A 19,052-nucleotide genomic window follows, 5' to 3' on the forward strand; every position below is an offset into this window, starting at 1 on the left:
CAATATACAGATAAAAGATGGTAGGGCCATTTGTCGGCGTTCGGTGACACCCGCGGATCTCTGCATTCAATGTTGCACGGCGCGTGGAGCAATGCGCAACATGCTGTGTACCCCGCGCGGCTACGTGTCTGGCTTACGGAGATTGCCCAACATGAATCCACCGAAGGCGAAGGAGATGTCGCGAGTAAAGTCTCCACAATCCTAGCTTTTCCGTTAATCTTTCGTGCCGTTTGAGGCTCGACAAAGCGCCGACGCGCCTAGCGGATGCTTACGGCGACCGACGGCGGGGAATAAGGTAAACTGATTCGCATACATGATAGTGGAACGTTGCAAGACTCCGGAAATAGTTGATTGCTGATTTAAATGGTTCCTAATTGAGACGCTAATACAGGTCATTCGTGCCGCTAGCCGTAGCTGACTGCGTTGTGTATCCTCATACAAGTATTCCGCATGGGGCCACATGCGCAAACCGCCTGGCGGTCATCTCGTTCATTACATCGTGTGTATCGTCAAAGTGCCAGTCGAAATGCTGGAAGTTTCCGTTCGAGTGGTTAGATGTCGTTATATCCGAGAAGCGTCTTTGGCAGATCTTTATCCGCGACCGCCCAGGCCCAGGCACGACCTGCCTCGCCACACCATAGGGAAGATGGATCTTCCGATTTCTCAAGCATTCCGTCTTTGGCCATCGACTTGATCTCATGGCCTGTGGTGTACGTCAAGAAGTGTTCGAATTGCTTTCCGTCCAGAGCGAGAGCGTTTCCGGTGATGCCGTGACAGAGACATGGCTCCTTGGTGAGCAGGCCTCTTTCCCAGATGCATTCTCTAGCTTTTGCGACAACCCGATCAATGCGATCTTGAAGTCCCGGGAAGTATTTTCGGATTGAGAGAATGGAGTTGACAACACCCGGTGCTCCGTGACAGACTTCAACGAGCTTGTCACGACCTGGTGGGAGAGATGAAGGGAAGTTGCCGCTCTCGTATTGATAGCTGAGCAAGGCGCCTAATTCGGCCTCCAGCTTAGACGCCCAGGAAGGGTCGGTGAGTACGATCTGTGTAATGATACCGATTGCGCCATGGACGGCACCCACGTATGCCTTCCCATGCCACTTCCAGGGACGCGGGCTTTGCATGATGTTCTCGATGACCTCATCGGCCGTGTCCTCGATGAGCTCGGTCACGTCTTTGTTGTGAGCGAACGCCCCGCGGACCAAGCGGAGGAGGTACAGATAGCCAGCGCGACCGTATAGCCATTCGTTGGAGGTCTCATCCTCAAGCATGACTGCAGCATGATCGCAGAGCTCCTTTACAGTGTCTGGGTCTTGTGCAGTCACTGCGTACAGGGCAAGCAGAGACATGATGTCGTTGGAGATACCGCATTTCTTCGGAGATGGCGGCGGAAACTCCTTGATATGAGCCTGAGCTTGTTCGATGTAAGCCGCAGACCATGTGTTCAAGGGGTAGTCATCCAGCTTAAGATCCGGGTATATGTTGTGCAGGGCATAGAAGAGGTAGGCTACTGAAATCGGTCCGTAGTATAGACCACCGCCTGGGGGTACATGATGCGGAGGATAGTCGGTAATCAATCGATCCAATGACGCTAGCAGTTGCTTGTGAGGATCTCGTCGTGCCAACGGCGCATCATTCCGAAAATAGCGGGGTATCGAGGGAGACGGTGCTGCTTGTGTTGCCGAATCTGCAGGCGGCGCGCCGTCTTCGGACATGATGATAGAGTATATTGAGTCGAGTTGATTCAAATCTCTCGTTGGAAAGCGAACGGGTAAAGTTGGCGCAGATTTAGGCATGCGCGAGCGACGGAAAGGTGTGAGATCGTAGCTGCCCGACTGTGACGTCAGCGGGGCTAGTCGTCGATGATTGGTCAGCTGCGGCAGTCGCAGGCTAGAACGAAAATTGGCAAACATCACACCAGGAACTCCATGTGCTGTGCTGGTGCAACCTCGAAGTTTCTAAGCTACCGGAGCTATGGGGTATCTGAATCTCCTTCTCGTCTGATGCTGTGATCAGTATTACTACATTGACTCATAACATTCTTCCGTCTAATTTCGACGCCTGCGTCTCGTACAGTTACAGTATTCATCACATCTCGCTGATTTGATATGTCCCAGCGGCTTCTGTTGTAATATGATCATGATCGAAGAAAGGACTAGCCGTGGGCAGCATGGCCTGGCCATGGTATGGGCTCAGCGGGAAGCTCAGAGAGACGTGCCATCGAGTCATTCCGATGGAGTTCATGCTGACCTATCTCTCGACTGTCTAGCTGGGGTGGATCTTCTGGTTCCGTGATCGAGTCTGCTCTGTAAAGTGCTGCTATCTTCTGCTGGAATTGGGTGGATGCTTTCCCTGGATGGAGTCAGCACTGTGTACCGAAGATCGAGGCGTAACGCGTGGGCTTACTTGATAACTGCGATGTCATATCGTCACCGACCAAAGGAGAAGGGTATGTGGCTGCTTTGTATACTTTCGCCCGCCGTCTATTTTTTAGGTATAGCAGTATAGAGGCGATCAATGCGCACAAGATGACTGTGCCTAGCACTGCGCCGACCACGGGCGCTACGATCGACGACCGAGCGTGACCAGCTGATACTGGTGCGTTGATAGACGGTGTCGCTGTGGCTGATGAGCTCAGTGTAACAGTCTCCAACGGGGACTCTTCTAGGCTTAATGTAGACCCAGTATCAAGGGACGACCCAGAGGCCGTTGGAGAAGCTATTGAAGAAGTCGTCGCGGTGATCGATATCATCAAGACCGATGTAATTGGTGTAGGCGACAATGTATGTGAGGCTACTCACGGTCAGCTCTTACAAACGCTCAACATACTGGGTGTACTTACATCGCCCTGGAGTCCGGTCCTTGTCGGCAGGACAGGTACTACCTGGCATGCATGGGTCTATCGTGCAGCAGCCACGGAAGTCGTTGCACTTGTAGAACACGCCTCCCTCCGGGCATGAGCCATCGTCTCTTCCTCGAAGTGCGGGTATCATTGTGTGAGGTTAAATTTCTTGATCGATGAATAATGACGACAGGACGAGAGCGACCAGATATGAAGGTGCGATCACGACCATGATCAAGCCTCATTAGCATGTTTGCATCAAACCATCATCAGACGCAAAGGCAGTGCTGTCGTAGGCCGCCGAGGCGACGCAAACAAAGCGGTGCATCGCAAGGGTGCTCCTTACTGCGCTTCCACGCGAAACGCTCTGCCCGATGCAGCCATGAGGTCAAAGAACTATTGACGCTGCTCTTTGTGTGCCTATAAACGTCGTACGGAAGCTCAACTAATCCTCAGGGGTCGCGTGTGTCGATTTATTAATGAATTCGTGGGATGACCTCGGATGCAGAAGTAGCTAGTCCCACCGGCGGCCCCGACTTCCCCTTCTCGCGTAAGAACTAATGACACCATCACCAACAACGCCACAAATATTGCGAACGTCGCCCCGCCATCGCATTCCACATGGATTATTGTCACTTCTCACATGATGCATCCGGGGAGATTCCTACATGCGTAATTGCGCACATCTCGGTGGTCTGGCCAGGTCATGTCATGCGACTACGCGTACTGATTCGCAACAGCACCACGCGACGCCATCTCGGTCCGGCCGTGTAGGCCATACTTGTCGAGGGAAATCTACTACGCGGCAAGATGCAACACTTCGACAAACATTGACAGACCTTTAGATACCGTAGACAAGCTTCTCAGCGCTGACAGGCCGCATCCACGATTCAGTGCGGATGACACGTATTTCCGCCATACTACCCGCACCAAGTAGCTGGAAGCCATCCTGAACCACGCTCTCTAGACCACCCGGCATCAATCTGATCGGAGCTGGACTCATCGCGGAACCCATACAACCGTTGAGCCATGCGTAAAACGCCACCGTGAACCCACGCGCAGCTGGCGATCGTCGCACAGTAAAGCCTTGGTATTCGACCTCCTCGCCCAAACCTTCCCACACTGCGCCGTAACTTGGCTCAACCGAAATGTTGGGTGCTTTCCAAGCTCCGCCTTCGCGAGATCGGACAATGGCTACCTTTCCGTTGCCTGCGAGGCTTGAACAAGTGCGCTCGACGGAGCTACCCTCAGAGATGCGATCAACGCAAAATGAATGCCAGCACCTCCTGTGAGATCTCTGATCCGCTTTGGTCAATGGAGGTCGCGATAGTCCACGAGAGCGTCATACCCGTAGGGCTCCATTTTGAGAAACTCCCATCGAGCTTCGCTAGGGACGCCGTACAATCTGATAACTTTGCCGCTGGATCTGGCACTGAGTCGTACCATCTGCGCGGCATATACTGCCACTGATGTCGATGCGCCGCAGATGAGAACGTTGGTTGTACCAGGTCCATCTGCTTCGTTCTGTATGGCTCTCCAGTCTGGGTGCTCTTGAAAGACTTGGTCGCGATCGTAAGCAAACGGAGCTTGCAGGCCCAGGCGGTACCATATCGCTTGCGCGGCCGTGAGGGCTACGAGGCTCACACCAGCAGCCTGCTCCATGGTGACTTGCTCATGTATTCTCCAGACTAGCTCCCACGGTGCGACAACAAGTTCTGCGAATGCACCTGGCCGGTCATTGACGCTGCAAGCACCTTGCGAAAATCCCCCGACCTCATCGCCGATGCAAAGGTTCGCCTCCACGGGCACATGAGCATCTCCACGCTGCAGCATGTCGCAGCGCCGGAACCAGTAAGTAGGAATTGAAGATTAGTAGGCTCGGCCCGTTGGCGGCACGAAACATCCGTTGCACCTCCACTCTATGTGAAGATGTGATGTGGCTTTGCGCACCCACAACCCCTGTTTAGTCCGTTTCAAGACCATCCAGACCGCAAATCCCTTGAGACTGCGTAATTGGGTGGTACGTGTTTGTGGATCACCTACTCCTTCTCATGTAAATGGAAAAACACATTACCGTGATGGAAGGGGTTGGTGTTGTATAAGATACTCGACCGCTGTGGCTACGCAAACCCGCTTCACCCCATACTCACAACACCACACGCTCGTTACCCAGCATCCACATCAAAATGATGTTCACCAAGTACTCCATCGCAGCAGCTTTCATGCTAGCCACAGCCGTCACCGCAACCCTCGACCCCGCAACCTCCAACACAAACGGCAGCTACCCATCAGCCCCATCCTGCTCCCGTAAGCTCCCCACGCCTCCGCACCCTCACCTTCCTATAAACTAACCCCCTCATAGCCATCAAAACAAGCAAAGCCATCCAAGCCGCAGAATGCAGCCACAACACCCGCACGTCCGGCCAGACCTTTGCTGTCTTCACCCAAGACCACCAGTACGATGGTAACCATGGGTACCCGTATGGCACGTGTGAAGCGTACAACTGCGCGCCGGGGAGTGCGATGAAGAAGAAAGCGGGGACTTGGACGTTCTTCTGGGCGAAGGCGGGGGTTGAGGGAGAGGAGGAGGGAGATGGCGCGGGGTGCATTAAGAGTCCGAAGGATGGGAGTTGTGGGTGTGAGAATTCGGATGGTACGTTCGTGTATAAGGGGACGAACTGTAAATAGACCAGTCAAGGATTCTTGAGGGTCGGGCTGGCCAAGGCGTCTTTGCCATTCGTTGGGTGTATATATTGGAGCTGAGTCTCATCAACACAAATTTCTTGAATTTCGACAAGTAATGCGGGCATGGAGAGGGTGTCTGGTAACCTTATCGTACTTGTGTTATGTTATGAGCAGATGCTTCTCCGCAGGAGCAAGCACATGCACCCTTTCCGATGTACTTTTGCTATCTCCGTCCGCATCGCGCAGTCGCTTCCGCTTTTTTACACACTCTAAACGTGATCAAACTAGCCCAGGAAGACTGTCGAAGACACATGAACAGGTTGAAGGGTATTTTTGAGTCTCTTCGCTCCCATGATGTTCTACCCAGTGGACTTTTCGCGTATTTCAAGATATGCAACTCAACGAGGCAACGCCATGATGCTGGAGAGGTTGATTTTTAGAAAGGCGAAAGAATCGAAAGACATGACAGATCCGGAATAGCCTTTTGATTTCAAAATCGGAAGCTGTGATAAAGAAAGAAGGAAGTACTGTCATGAACGCACGACTTATATACGTGCCGATGAGCGCTTTGACAGTCCAAGCGACATATACGGCCGAACATCCAGTTTTGAGCGCGGACAACTGAGTATTGAGAACCAGGATACTTCGAGCTCATAATGATCTCCTGTTCAAGTTTTGAACACTGGGCAGCACATTCCGGGCTATCGAGGTTTCTGACAGCAGAGCCGAGCCATGAGCGTAAAGCATCCGCCTTTTAGGTAGCAGTCCAAAGCGCCAGTATCCAAGGCCTGCGACTCAACTCCCCAAAGAACATAAGCTGTTGGTAAACTGTTTTGAACAAAGCAAGAAGGCATATACCTCTGGTCACGATACTTGTTACAAGAGAGCCGGCAACATGGTCCAGCTCCGAATCCGTTTTGGTAATGGATAATAGGGGAGGAAGTTGATGAATGAGAGTCTGGAAGAACGGAAAAGAAGTTTATATAGTGACCTCTCGGCGCAGGTATCGATCACTCCATTCTTCTCCTAGTCCCGGTACCCAAACATGAGGAATGCATGTTTGGTTTTGTGATATTTTTGCGCTCGGCGTCAAGACAGATCATGCAGATCATGCGCAGAGTGATACCAAGTTTGGAGTGAATAACCTCAGAGGCGAGAGAATTTTACATGACTGGTGCAGGTGCATCTTTTTGTAAGACCTGGCAGTTCTTCCAGACATCGCAACAGCCGTCCTTTGGTTTGATGGAACTCGAAAAGCCATGAGCTTTTGGATTTCGTATTTTCGTGCCGTCCACAAAGACACAGCAGCGCAGCCGAAACATCCGGGTCCAAAATCTGCTTTTCTGGTGCCAGAGGAGACAGCAGACATGTAATCGTCGTCGGACCATTTTGGTGAAATAAGTGTAATTTTGGAGAGAAGTTGAGAGCAGAGATCCTGCAGTGCAGAACGTGGCTTTTGTAGGCGGAAGCGTCTGGTGGTCGGGGTGCTTTAGCGCCGGGCAAACAACATACGACGATGGTCGTGCGATTTTGGAAGCAGCACATGCGCTATAGAGTCTCCGCGTTTTGTAAGTTCGTTCAGAACTGCCGCAGTCGCATGAAGGAAACAGTTCATATTTTCGATATGCCGTCCGCCGGCGAAGTCATCACAGCTTTCCCATTCTTTTTGGAAGTTTTTAGAAAAGATGGAGAGAAAGGCGGGACATGGCAAGAAGGGCAGGCCCTTTCGAGAAGGGCAGGCCGAGCGGCGGACATGGAGAAGGTGCGAGTGAATTTTGGTAATGGGAATTTAGGAATTATTTTGTAGAAAGGAAGGAGAGAGTGAGAACGTAGGAGATCTTATATAGACACTTCCAGGAGGAGTGCACGTGCGCCAGTGCGCTAGACGAACTGTCCAAAAGATTATCGATGTGAAATCATGGTAATTCTGCGAAACGCGAAGAAGATCAGCAGCGGTCTGCCATGCATCGATGTAGATTACCAAACCCAAGGACTATCGCGCGCATGTAAAGCCTAGTTTAACCTCGCTCCTAAGACCAGCAGGGGAACACCACTCTCCAGTCGTACACCGAGATCGAGAACAATCCTCCATCATCATGCCTGAGGTATCTTCCCCCTCATCCCCGGCGGCAACAACGCATCCGCCTTCCTCGCAGCATCCACCTCCTCAGCGGTCGGTTCCTGCGGTACATCGACGATAACGCTAGGGTCTTTCGATCGCGAAGCTAGCATCGCGGCGCGTTTCTGTAGTATGTCAGCCCAGTGCTCCAATCCCTTCACAAGCCATACACTAGCCACGATCGCGTAGCTGCGCCTCATGACCAAACTCTCAAGATGAGTGGACTAATATAGACATACCGCCCTAACCCCCCTCCCCGCCCCCACCCCCTCCCCCAAAAACTCCGCATCAATCCCCTCCGCATCATCCGGACTCCGCATCGAGCCCCTTACGCCCCCCAAACCATCTCCCATACCACCTACCCCATCTCCCGCTGTACTCATACGCCTCCTCAGCTCCTCAGGCGTTATCGCGCCGCCATCGAGTTCAACCGGCGCATCGTTTATCGCGGGTGTATTCGTGTCGATCAACGGAGTTAGGCTGGAGACTGCTGGACTAGTCTTATGCGGGAAGGTAGAGGTGCGGGAGACGGGGGAGATGGGGTCGGAGGTGGGAGGAGAGGAGGTTGCGGTGAGAGGGGGAGGGGAGATGGTTGGTGGTGGGTTTGTCATTGTGAGGATGGTGGAGGGAGTCGCGATGGCGGTATCTGATGCACAGAGACTGCTTCGTAGGAATGCTGTAGTAGCGGTGGTATGCGTACTTCTCAGCCTCGTCGCGTCGCTCTCACGGCTGTATGTCGCAAGGTAAGGTGCGTGACAAGCAGATGTCGCAGACGTACGTGGGCGGCACAGCTGCCTCTTGTGCAACCCAAGCCTCAGGCAGCCCGCCTTTCGCAGCCTCACGGCCAAACAAAAGCCCGCGAGCGCGTAAGCAAGTCGTGACCGCGATGACGTTTGACAGCCCACGCGCCGGCAATTCAGGGTCCAGCGGTTCAAGTGGGGCTGCAACGCGGCGCGGCAGCTGGCCGGGGTCGATGTCTTGGTATGGACCTTGATCGTCGCCGTACTATATCGGGATACGAAGTGTGCGAGCACGCCACCAGGTCGGTCAAGAAGATTTGGTTGGCAAAGAAGATGTGGAAAATCTGGGTGTATATGTGGGGATTTGAAACAAGCGCAAAGGCTGAGCTGAGTTCATTCATGTTTCCATCGCAGCAGCGCGGGGCACATGGCTTGCTGCGCCTCCTTCCTCCCGCCCTTTTGTACATCCAATAGCTGACGGGTATCTAGCAACACCACCAAGCTTCGGCCCCCGAAAGTACAAGTTATGCAAATACAAACGGCGCTCAAGTCACATAATCATAGGCTCATTACCCGCTCGCAAACAACGTAAGGACGCGAAGTACTAGTTAGACTGCTTCGGCATCAGGAATCCCATGGTGTACGCTTCACCAGAGTTCGTCTTTGTGGAATCAGCCTTGTTGCTGTCAGCTATCAATAACATGCAATGAATCGTGATCATCAGTACTTACGCCCATGTAGACATCCTGCCCGAACATGTTTGCTCGGTTGCCTTGGATAGGTTGCTGGCTCGGTGTCTGTCCTGTGGCTGGCATCCCGTTTTGCTCTGTTTGCATAGGCATGCTACCAAGATCCATGGGGAAGAAGTTGTTGGTCGCTTCCATGCCAGGGTTGGGGCCTTGGATGTACGAGTCCCATGCGTCCTAGTCATGTTAGCCGAGTGATAATCGCGGGATTGTGATGACGACGAACCCAGTTGATGTTGTCTGTCGGCGGGAGATCTAGATTTTGGAACAGATTCGCTCCGAACAGGTTTGAGAACGGACTTGGTGCATTCTCTGGGCCTGTTGGTCCGCTTGTTGGCTGGTTGTATTGTGGTGTCAAGCCCGTCGACGGCTGAGGCATAGGGTCGTTTAGTAGATTGGCCATACCGGCAGGGTATCGCTGATCGAACATGTTGGCATTGGGCGTCATGCCGCCTGTGCTGAGTAGGCCCAGTGTCATCGCTGCCGAATGTTCAGGTGCTACATTGGCGTCTTCCATTGGTGCCATTGTCGGGTATGCGGATGTAGCTGCTTGGAAGCCATTGGGCGTCTGTTTAGCTACCCGGTTCTTCTTGAGTTGATCCAGCATGACACTGAGCGTGGTGTGCGCTTTGTATGCTTCCATGGAGTGATCTTTCAGACCATCCCAGATGCCCACCGCTATCTCTATAGCTTCGAGCATCTCCTCGCAACGATCTGAACTCCACACGAGTGTGTCTCCTGACGGTGGAGATCGAGATGGCGCTTCCCTAGCAGTGTGGTAGAGATCAGAGGAGATGATCATCGCTGCAAGAAGGAAGTCGACAGTGGTCAGCGATGAGATGAACCATTTGACGTTGCGCAACCGACCGCCGGCCTGGCATTCCCGGTGCAAGGTCGCTTGGTGCTTGAGAAGCATCATCGAGGCTTCAATAACCGCTTTCCTGGAGTAGGCAAAACGTGATTGTACTCTCGCATAAGACAGGTACTTTCGATGCAGTACGCATATGATCTTGAGGAAGAGGAGATCCAATGTGAAGCGTTGCATGATCAAGGTAGAAGGGTCGCGCGCCGCTTCATCCATCCCTCGCATCTTGAGATGCGGCGAGATGTTGTCGTGTAGCTCTCGAGCTTCCGCGTCTAGCTTCATGACCTCTTCATACGAAGAGCATGTCAGAGTATCGGTGCACTCGACCGCTTCTCCAAGCTTGTAGATCAATCTTGTCCGATTGATGAGGAAGAGTGTAGGTGTAGCTTCGGTTTCCGGTCTCGAAGGAGGTAGTATCTTCATGTCTTTGTGGAGTTCATCGTCGTATATATTCCGCGGTATCTCAGTGTTGGTATCCCGCGGTCGGACGATGGGTGGCAACCCAGCCTGTGCGGAGAACAGCAGATCAAATGAGCGGACCGCAGCCCAGACACGTCTTCGCATCTCCGCCTGGAAAACGGGTATTCCGGCATATGGCGCCGCATCTCGATGCAAACCCATGCGCATCGCTAGCCGCACAATGATACCCGTGCTTATCAAGATGCCAACTTCTGCATCTCTACTACGAGCATACTCTGCATGAACGTGCAAGATCAAAGTCTCCATCATTCCTGTGATGGGCTGCGTAATATCTGACATGATCAAACATTGCGCCGTCAAGTCTCCGTATTCTCTTGACATCTCCCAAGACTTGTTGTGGTATTCCGGAGGCTCATCGCCAGCTCGTGTGTACGACTGTAACGCGATACACATCATCGCAAACACAGTGCCAAGCCAGATGACAGACGTCTCTTCTGGTTGTGCCCAGTGCCTGTCGTATTCCTCCTGAAACGAGGGCCCGTGTATGATGTGAATGCCGGGATCGTATGTGTTGAAAAAGCGCGAGACAAGGAGATCGGCTGTGGGCTTTGGTGGAAAGCGCGATAGAACCTCGGCTTTCGAGGTTGGTTTCTGTCCGCCCATCAGGAAAGATGTACCCGGCGGTCGATCTTCGACGTGAGTTGCCTTGAATCGCTTGAGCTGATCCTCGTACTGTTTCTTGTGCTCGGCGAAGTAGTTCTTGACTTCCGACAATTCGCCCAAGATTGCGTACCAGTGTGCTTCCGATGCGAATATGGTGTGGTTGTTGTGCACCTTCATTACTCCAATAGACTTTGTAACGGTCTCCATCTCGCTTTCATCGTTCACGTCCTCCTCGGGTATCGACTCGGGAGCGCCGGTGCTCATGCTCGTGATCATTTGGCTTGGATCGAATTGCTGGTCCGGGCCAGCATTGGCCATGCTGTTCGCGATAGCTGCTTGAGCAGCGGCAGGCCCTGCGCTCTGCGCGCCATTGGTCATCAGCGAGAGAACCAGCCCCTCGAGACGGTCAATGCGATTCTGCATATCATCGGGCGTCGTGGCGGAGCCGGTGCTGGCTGAGCTCTTCTTGCGGTTGCCTGGAGCAGCGTACGTACATGATGCCGTATCTCCGCGTTTGGTGCAATTGTCGCAGGGATGACCTCGATTGCATTTCAGCCTACGATGGTCAGCATGTGGCGATGATTGCTTCGTTGTCGAGATGTGTGCCTACTTTCGATGCCTGCATGCTCCACATGATAAGGGAACTCGATTCCGTTTACGTACAACTCTAAATTGCGGATCTGGCGGCGACTGTCCTGCGCTTGACGAAGTCGTTGAAGGCGGAGTGGGCGGCATGGTCGCAATCGCGTCGTCCGCAGGTGTGATATGGGACGACGGAGAATGCGGACTTAAGCGCTAAAGTCCGTTCGAGATATATGATGGAATCTCACGCCTTGGTGGTCGCCTAAGCTGCGGAACTAGGGTGTTGACTGGTCCAGACTCGTGTCGTGCAGAGGTTGGTGGTCGCTAGTATGCGCTTTGCAGAGGAGAGTGTAGCGAAAGGTCGTAAGGTGTGCGATTCTGCGATTGCGGCCCGGTGCGGTCTTAAATCTTCCGGAGCTGAGCTATCTCCATGCGCCAAGTGCTATGACTCTGAGGCGTGGACTTGAAATGGCGATACTGCCCTGGTGTTGACTTGTATGCGACTTGCTTCCGCCCTTCCCACCAGTGAATGTCGTCCAATACGGCACACTTTCCGCTCTTCTTCTCCCGATACTGCCTTTTGTATTGCGCAGACGTACGCTTCAATCGATGCGTAGGGAATCCGTCGTTGGGTGCTTCGTCTAGATTCGGCTTACGCAGCGCTTCTTATGAGGGGGAGGTGCAGCTCATGCAATGGGCAGTCGACCTCGCGGTGAGAGGAATGTGGTCTAGCGGTATATCGAAGGCTTGTTGACACCTGCTAGCCTCTGTCAGCAGCTGCACATTCACAGAGCCATGCGCCGATTCGTACTTACTCTCAAACAGGCTTGCACGCACCGCCAGCTTTCCGTCTAACGCGCCCGCCTCACGATAGCGACCTTTGATGGCGCAGGTTCCTCAATTAGGCCTTTGATGATATGCGCTAGCTTCGGCGACTCGAAATCCACAAGATAAGGAGATCGGAAGAGGTTGTTGTGGTGTTGTAGTCAAAGGCTGGTACAGCCATGGGCAGAATTAGGCGGCCTTTAACTCCGACCACCCTCATCCGTCGCCGCCAAGATGTCCTGCGACATGCGACTCTTCATCATGTCGCCATCACGCATGTCCATATGACTGACAGCACAGATTCGGTCAGCTCCTTCGGTGGCGAGCTCATCTCCACCACTACCACTATCCTGCCTCCGTAGGGTCCCTCATCGCACACAGCTCCTTCCACATGTCAAGATTGCCCGTGGTCGCGCTTGCCCCAGGCGGGGTCGAACTAGCCCACGCTCAAGCCACCTGCTCGCTGGCGGCAACTCAGGCCCGCTACTTCGCACAGCGACAAGCTTTTGACAAGTCTGGGGCCTGCTCACAGTCCTCTGTATCACACATCACTGTGCATATGGTAATTTGATGCGAAAAACTTTCCGAGCGAAACTTTGTTCGAAGAGAAACAGAACTATCTGACGAAATACACAATCTAGGTCCGAACGCAAATATCGATTTCTTCGCAATCACCTCATACAAGGAAAAAACCGAACAGGTCTGCAGGCGACATCAAGCTAAAACCTTGCAAAGTAGGTGACCTAACGTCAACGTAGGCTCTAGGCTGTTCAGTGTTTTCCTAGGTTGGGGTGCAATCATCAATATCATCAAATTCGCCAAGTCGTCTGATCCATCAGGCTCCGTTATTTGGCCCCGCGCTATTGCCATCGCCGTTCGCAGACGCTTGAGGCTCCGCAGTCGCCGTCCAAGGCACCATCTTCTCTGCCTTCGCGTCCCATTTATGCACACCTCCCGTGCCAACATTATACTGGTAGTAATTCTCCGTACCGCCCCTGATCATCGCCTTCCGGAACGTGATATTGATCCTCCCTTTGCCTGCCTCAGGGCCGGCGCGCTTTGGAATACTATGTAGCCAGTTCGCCTGCGTCTTGCCACGCATCAAGACCATATCTCCCGAGCCGAGAGGCAGCTTGATGCCCTTTGGCTCCGCCACCACAACGCCTGCCTTGGGTGGAATAGGCTTGTGCTTCATCAAGAAGTCGCGCTTTGCACCGAGACTGAACGATGCGATTGCCGGATTAGGACCGAGGAACCTCTCATCGTCGGAGTGATACGATATGCTGTCCTTGCCATCGGCGTAGTAATTGACAAGGCAAAAGTTGAAGGTCTCGCCAGTGGTGCCCTCTGTCACCTTCTTCAGTTCCTCCAGACACTGTGGTATAGGACGAGGTGCGCACTTGTAGCGGCTCTTCTCAACTAGCTTTCCAGTCTTTGCATCTACTACGATGCTACCATCAGCTGCAAAGCGCGATGTGTCATCAACACCAAATACGGTCGTAAACCGCGGCGTGTTAATCTGTGTTTGCGCGCCCCCACGGGTAATATTGTACTGCACACGATAGAAGGGAAGTTCCTGTCGAAGGAACTCGAAAAGCCCTGGCGCAATACCGGAAGGTACGTATGGCTGATAGTATACAAGATCCAGATCCAGCTGGTCGTTCATGAGCTTGCCCTCTTCCGCAGGTGCAAATCCCAACTGTTCCGTGAACGGGGCAGGCAGATGTGGGATGGCGAAGGGATAAGACGCATGGCTTGACTTATGAAGACTTGCTTCATATCTGGGCTTCTTGGGCTCAGGGCGCTTGAAGAACGAGTCAATGGCACCTCGCTTCAGCGACATGGTCCTTGAAGCTGTGTTGGTCCACACCTGTCCAAGCCTTCCACCAACTATCACGGGCTGGACGACCTTCACTGTCACTATCTGGAAGCGACGCGACTGTTGTACGTGACAATTGTGAACTTCTTGGGCTCTTGCCGAAACTTGAGAGCGAGGAACAGAGCGACGGGGTGTACCTGGAGCAGAATTGAGGAATGTAGAACGTGTAGTGATCATTGTCGCGACGCGTCTTCGCGCTGATACTATTCAACAGGTCGATGACGTACGTGATTGGTCTGCACAGACGTCGACGTGATTGGTTGACGGCCGGTAGCGGGCCTTGACACCTGGGCAGGTGCGCGATCCTGTCAACTTCTGAAAGACTGCACCACAAAATCACATTCCATCAGATCTTTCCATTCCCAGCCCTCGTCTCAATCTCGCGCATCAGCGCGCAGACATCGATCCGGGCCCGCAATTTAGATGCGATATTTTCCTATGCGCGTTCCCGAGGGCGCGCGCCGTGCGACACGAGACGAAGCCCACACGCGTTCGAGCTCACGAGTAGCAAATGTTATGACGATGCGACCCGCCAGCAGATCTCGCAACTCTCAACCAAAGTAGAACGGCCGCGCAAGGGTGTCCGCAGAATGGAGTAATTGCTAGCTCATCACGAGAGCTATGTATTCGTTCTCAAGATTCGCGGGCGACGCGAGTCGAGTCCGCGGGCCACCAACGCACTCCAAAGAGCCGGTGAACGCGACTCTCGGTCATCATGACAACAATTCAGTCAATGTCGACCCTACCATGGATCACTGAATAGCATGTTCGACGCGGTACCACACAGCTGAAGTCGATGCATTGAAGCCTGAGGATCTGTGCCCCACCGGGGTTAGCGTATTGTACTTAAGTGGTATCGCGGGGTAGTAATCATCTCAGCAACGCTTCCCCCAAGTACCTCTTTTGCCTGATACACAACAGCCCTTACTAGCCAAAAGATTTGAGACAACAGCAATGGCCTCGAAGGATGCCAGTCTAGCGGTGTTGATAGACGGTGACAACGTTTCACCCCGGGTCATTGTCGGCTTGATGGCTGAGATAGCCAACTACGGCACGGCCAGCGTAAAGCGAATCTATGGCGACTGGACTTCTCCGTCGCTCAAAGGATGGAAAGAGTGCTTACTTAATCACTCAATAACACCCATCCAGCAATTTGCGTACACCACGGGCAAGAACGCAACTGACGGCGCTATGATCATCGACGCAATGGATCTGCTATACACTGGCCGCTTCTCCAGCTTCTGTATCGTCTCGAGCGACAGCGACTTCACCCGGCTCGCATCTCGCATCCGGGAGCAGGGCGTCACCGTGTTTGGGTTTGGCGAACGCAAGACAAACAACGCGTTCATTGCCGCTTGCGATAAGTTTACCTACTTCGATGTACTCAATCTCCCACCCGAAGAGACGACACTTGCGGACCGCCCATTCGGCTTCGTCGATTCCCACCCTGTCGTCAACACAATTCCAAGGCTGGGCAAAAGGCCTCTTGATCAGTCAGCAGTCGAGGGCTTGTCCAGGGCCGTGAATAGTTGCAGGAGCGACATTGACAATTGGGTTCATCTAGCCGACGTCGGCGTCTACCTCAGCAAGATCTCGCCCGACCTCAACGCACGCAATTACGGTTACGAACGCCTGCGTGATTTCGTGGAGGCGTCTGGGATCGTGGACATCAAGAAGAGAGATATGGGTGACCATCCTCCCGTTGTTCTGGTCCGTCTTAGAGAGCATCGGGATCGAGCCTAGTCAGTAGGGGAAGAGGCCTCTACGGGGCCAAATGCAAGTTGTGTCACTCGTACAGGTGTCATGATGAGATGTTCAGCAAGTGGGGAGATTCCTTAGCTCCGCGATCATTTCATAACGAACAGATCATTTCACATCAGAAGTCATACTGGGGAGAGTGCGAAGTGTAAGGTATCATGGTATACCTTGGATGTACCCGACACTTCAACGTTGCCTCCGATATACTCCGAACCGTGAACTATCCATCCATACGTCTACTCCATCTTAATGGCAGGTACCTCTTTCCATCGTTTACTTCTTTTCCTTCTTTCTTGTTCTACCTGGGTTCATGAATTCTTCAAATTGTTTATCTTTTTCGTTCACCTTCACGTTTTCCTTTGCCTCCCGTTCCGCCTTAGCTTCACGCGCCCATTTGCCCTTACATGATTGACAGCCAGGCTGATTCTTCATGTGAGACTGGTTGACGCAGCCTTGACGACACGGCATTTGGTGCTTCTTGCAGTAGATGCCCCCTAGGTCCCCGTGATACTTTGTGTTGCAGCCACTAGGGCTCCATTCGCCTACCCAGCCGTTTTCGCCAGGACAGTGATGTATAGTTTTCTTAGTGTGCTTCGTACATCTGGGTTGATCCGATTCGCCAAAATTTCCCATGGTGATAGTGTTACAGGGGTCACTCTAGTTTAGTCTTTGGTTGTTTGTGGATTGTATTACTGTCGGGTTGCTTACAAGTGTTGCGCTGCACGTATGGAGCATTATATACGCAGACTCCAAGAAACCCACTGCGACAATGCGGGACTTGACTCGGAGAAAGTGAATCACATTGAGCATTCACACCGCTCCTGCAGTGATGGTTCAGAAGGAAACGACCTTGTGCACCGACAAGGCTTGGCGTCCAGCAAACAAAGAGCTACGGCACAACAATGCGCCCTGACACCTTTTAAAGATCCTTCCACCTACACTGCAACGTTCCTCCGTATTCAGAAGTCGCATCATGTCGACTTGCTCCCCCAACCCGGCGGCTCCGCCGACACGCATTTCGGATGCGCCAGACTCTGTCAACGCCCCCGCCGAGGACACTTGCATGCAAGACCAAGACAAACCAAAAGACATTGATGATGAACAGCATCACGATGTAGCAGACGATGCAGTCTCAGAAACAAACACGATGATTTATGGCCAGGAGCCATTCGAGACGATCCAACACAAAGTCGCCGCACTAGCCGCGAAGATATTCGGGCGAGACCCGCGAGACATCACAGTCTACGAGATGAAGGGCGGGTCTTACAACCGAGTCATCGGCGTCTCAATCGCGCAAAAGCCCAAAAGGTTCACCTTGGCCTGGTTTCTGTTTCCCTGCTTGCGCGCGCGCAAGAAGAAGGCGGCTACGAAGTCAGAGTCGTACGTCGTGCGCGTCCCGAGAATGGAATACAACAATGACGAATCCATGGCCCAAGCCATGGAAAGGGAGGTGTCAATCCTGAAGGCAGCGGGCTCTCGGCTGCCTCTGCCCATTCCCAAGGTTGCGAGCTATGATCTTACCACTGCAAATATTTTCGAACGTCCATACATGATCCAAACCCATCTCCCTGGTCGCACTCTCGCGACGAACCTTTGGAACAATCTCAATATGGAGCAGAAGAAGCACCTCGCCAAGGAGATCATCGCTCTCGCTCCCACCATCGCCTCAGTAGAAGGATCAATTGGCGACATATCTTCTCAGAACCTGAACAAACCTCCGACTTCTCCGATCTTAACCCAGACGTTTTATATAACAAGTCGTGAGGGGTTTAAGCCTGAGCCGGCTTTGAACGATGACCCTTTCGACTACATGCTTGGGCGATGCAAGCAGTGGAGCGAATACCACAACTCCGAGGACGCTCCTTTCGACGACATCTGGATAAGCTTCGCGAGGATCACGAAGGCTCTAGAGGCTCGTGGCTTTCTCGAAGGGCCATGTGTACTCGTTCATGGTGATCTCAAATGTTACAACATCCTAGCCGAAGTACGTAGTGACACCGAGGCTGTCGTCACAGGCGTTATCGACTGGGATACGGCCATTATCGCGCCAGAGTTCATGGCTTATAGAGCACCGTTTTCCCTTTGGACTCCTGAAGACATGCCTAGCGCTAAGGAAGATGACGAAAGCGTGGCCAACGTGGAGCCCGTTACTGAGGAGGACAAGATCTTGAAGCAAGTTTTCCTTGACAATGCGTCGGAGAAGTACAAGTTCTTTGCCTTTGCACCAGAGGCAATGCTTGCTAGACGTATGTTCTATATCATGCAGAAGGGGGCGAATAGTCCTTGGTACAATGATGAGGCAATAAGCGTTGTCAAGGAGTGGGATAAACTCCACCCTGAGGATAATGTTCGGTTCCGTTATGACTGGCAATCCGACTCTGAGTCCGAGTCTGGCTCTGATGATGAGCCTACAAAGGATGATGAGCCTGCAAAGGACGATAAGACTATGGAAGACGACGAGACTACAAAGGACGATGAGCCTGGTAAAGACATTGAGCCTACGACTGATACAGAAGAAGACGAACCCATTGTCACGGAGTAGGAGTTACATGTTTTCGATATGTGAAGCAAATGCCAATACTAAATCACTTGGTCCCATCCTCGTATTGAAACTTTTGCGTTCTCTCTTGCATAGCATGTGAAATAACCAGTGCTTTGACATGAACGTACTTCATTGGTTCGGTCAGCTCTCTAGAATACGCACATCCAATTCCAGTTAGCTATGCGACTATGGTACCATCAAGACATGTGTCTTGAGAATTCAAAGCTACAATATTTACGTTAATGTCCTCGAAGTGATGATTGGCTTAGACCCATGAGTGATTGTAGTACCAGACAAAGGTTATCAACGGCATGTGTCATGAGACCTCTTAGATCTGATTGTGTTGGTTGTTCTCTCAGAAGCTGTATCGCTTACACAGC

General features: G+C 52.6%; 6 protein-coding genes across 6 annotated transcripts; 3 read left to right on the plus strand and 3 right to left on the minus strand.

Moving 5' to 3' along the window:
* Window positions 1-551: 551 nt before the first annotated feature.
* Window positions 552-1,802, minus strand: J4E87_006318 (uncharacterized protein; the record flags this gene model as incomplete). The annotated part of the gene is made up of 1 exon (XM_049377923.1): window positions 552-1,802. One exon carries the CDS (start codon window positions 1,800-1,802, stop codon window positions 552-554), a length of 1,251 nt encoding a protein of 416 aa, XP_049232490.1.
* A 3,232-nt stretch (window positions 1,803-5,034) lies between these two features.
* On the plus strand, window positions 5,035-5,536 carry J4E87_006319 (uncharacterized protein; the record flags this gene model as incomplete). Its single annotated transcript, XM_049377924.1, has 2 exons — window positions 5,035-5,155; window positions 5,211-5,536. 2 exons carry the CDS (start codon window positions 5,035-5,037, stop codon window positions 5,534-5,536), a joined length of 447 nt encoding a protein of 148 aa, XP_049232491.1.
* Window positions 5,537-8,996: 3,460 nt separating this feature from the next.
* On the minus strand, window positions 8,997-11,821 carry J4E87_006320 (uncharacterized protein; the record flags this gene model as incomplete). The annotated part of the gene is made up of 4 exons (XM_049377925.1): window positions 8,997-9,053; window positions 9,124-9,315; window positions 9,365-11,642; window positions 11,697-11,821. 4 exons carry the CDS (start codon window positions 11,819-11,821, stop codon window positions 8,997-8,999), a joined length of 2,652 nt encoding a protein of 883 aa, XP_049232492.1.
* Window positions 11,822-13,328: 1,507 nt separating this feature from the next.
* On the minus strand, window positions 13,329-14,336 carry J4E87_006321 (uncharacterized protein; the record flags this gene model as incomplete). The annotated part of the gene is made up of 1 exon (XM_049377926.1): window positions 13,329-14,336. The coding sequence occupies one exon, from the start codon at window positions 14,334-14,336 to the stop codon at window positions 13,329-13,331; it is 1,008 nt and encodes a 335-aa protein (XP_049232493.1).
* A 990-nt stretch (window positions 14,337-15,326) lies between these two features.
* Window positions 15,327-16,115, plus strand: J4E87_006322 (uncharacterized protein; the record flags this gene model as incomplete). Its single annotated transcript, XM_049377927.1, has 1 exon — window positions 15,327-16,115. One exon carries the CDS (start codon window positions 15,327-15,329, stop codon window positions 16,113-16,115), a length of 789 nt encoding a protein of 262 aa, XP_049232494.1.
* A 988-nt stretch (window positions 16,116-17,103) lies between these two features.
* Window positions 17,104-18,672, plus strand: J4E87_006323 (uncharacterized protein; the record flags this gene model as incomplete). Its single annotated transcript, XM_049377928.1, has 1 exon — window positions 17,104-18,672. The coding sequence occupies one exon, from the start codon at window positions 17,104-17,106 to the stop codon at window positions 18,670-18,672; it is 1,569 nt and encodes a 522-aa protein (XP_049232495.1).
* Between the last annotated feature and the right edge of the window lie 380 nt (window positions 18,673-19,052).

The sequence above is a fragment of the Alternaria ethzedia genome, assembly GCF_023757985.1.
Source record: "Alternaria ethzedia strain BMP 0044 chromosome Unknown scaffold_14, whole genome shotgun sequence".
Lineage (NCBI taxonomy): Eukaryota > Fungi > Ascomycota > Dothideomycetes > Pleosporales > Pleosporaceae > Alternaria > Alternaria ethzedia.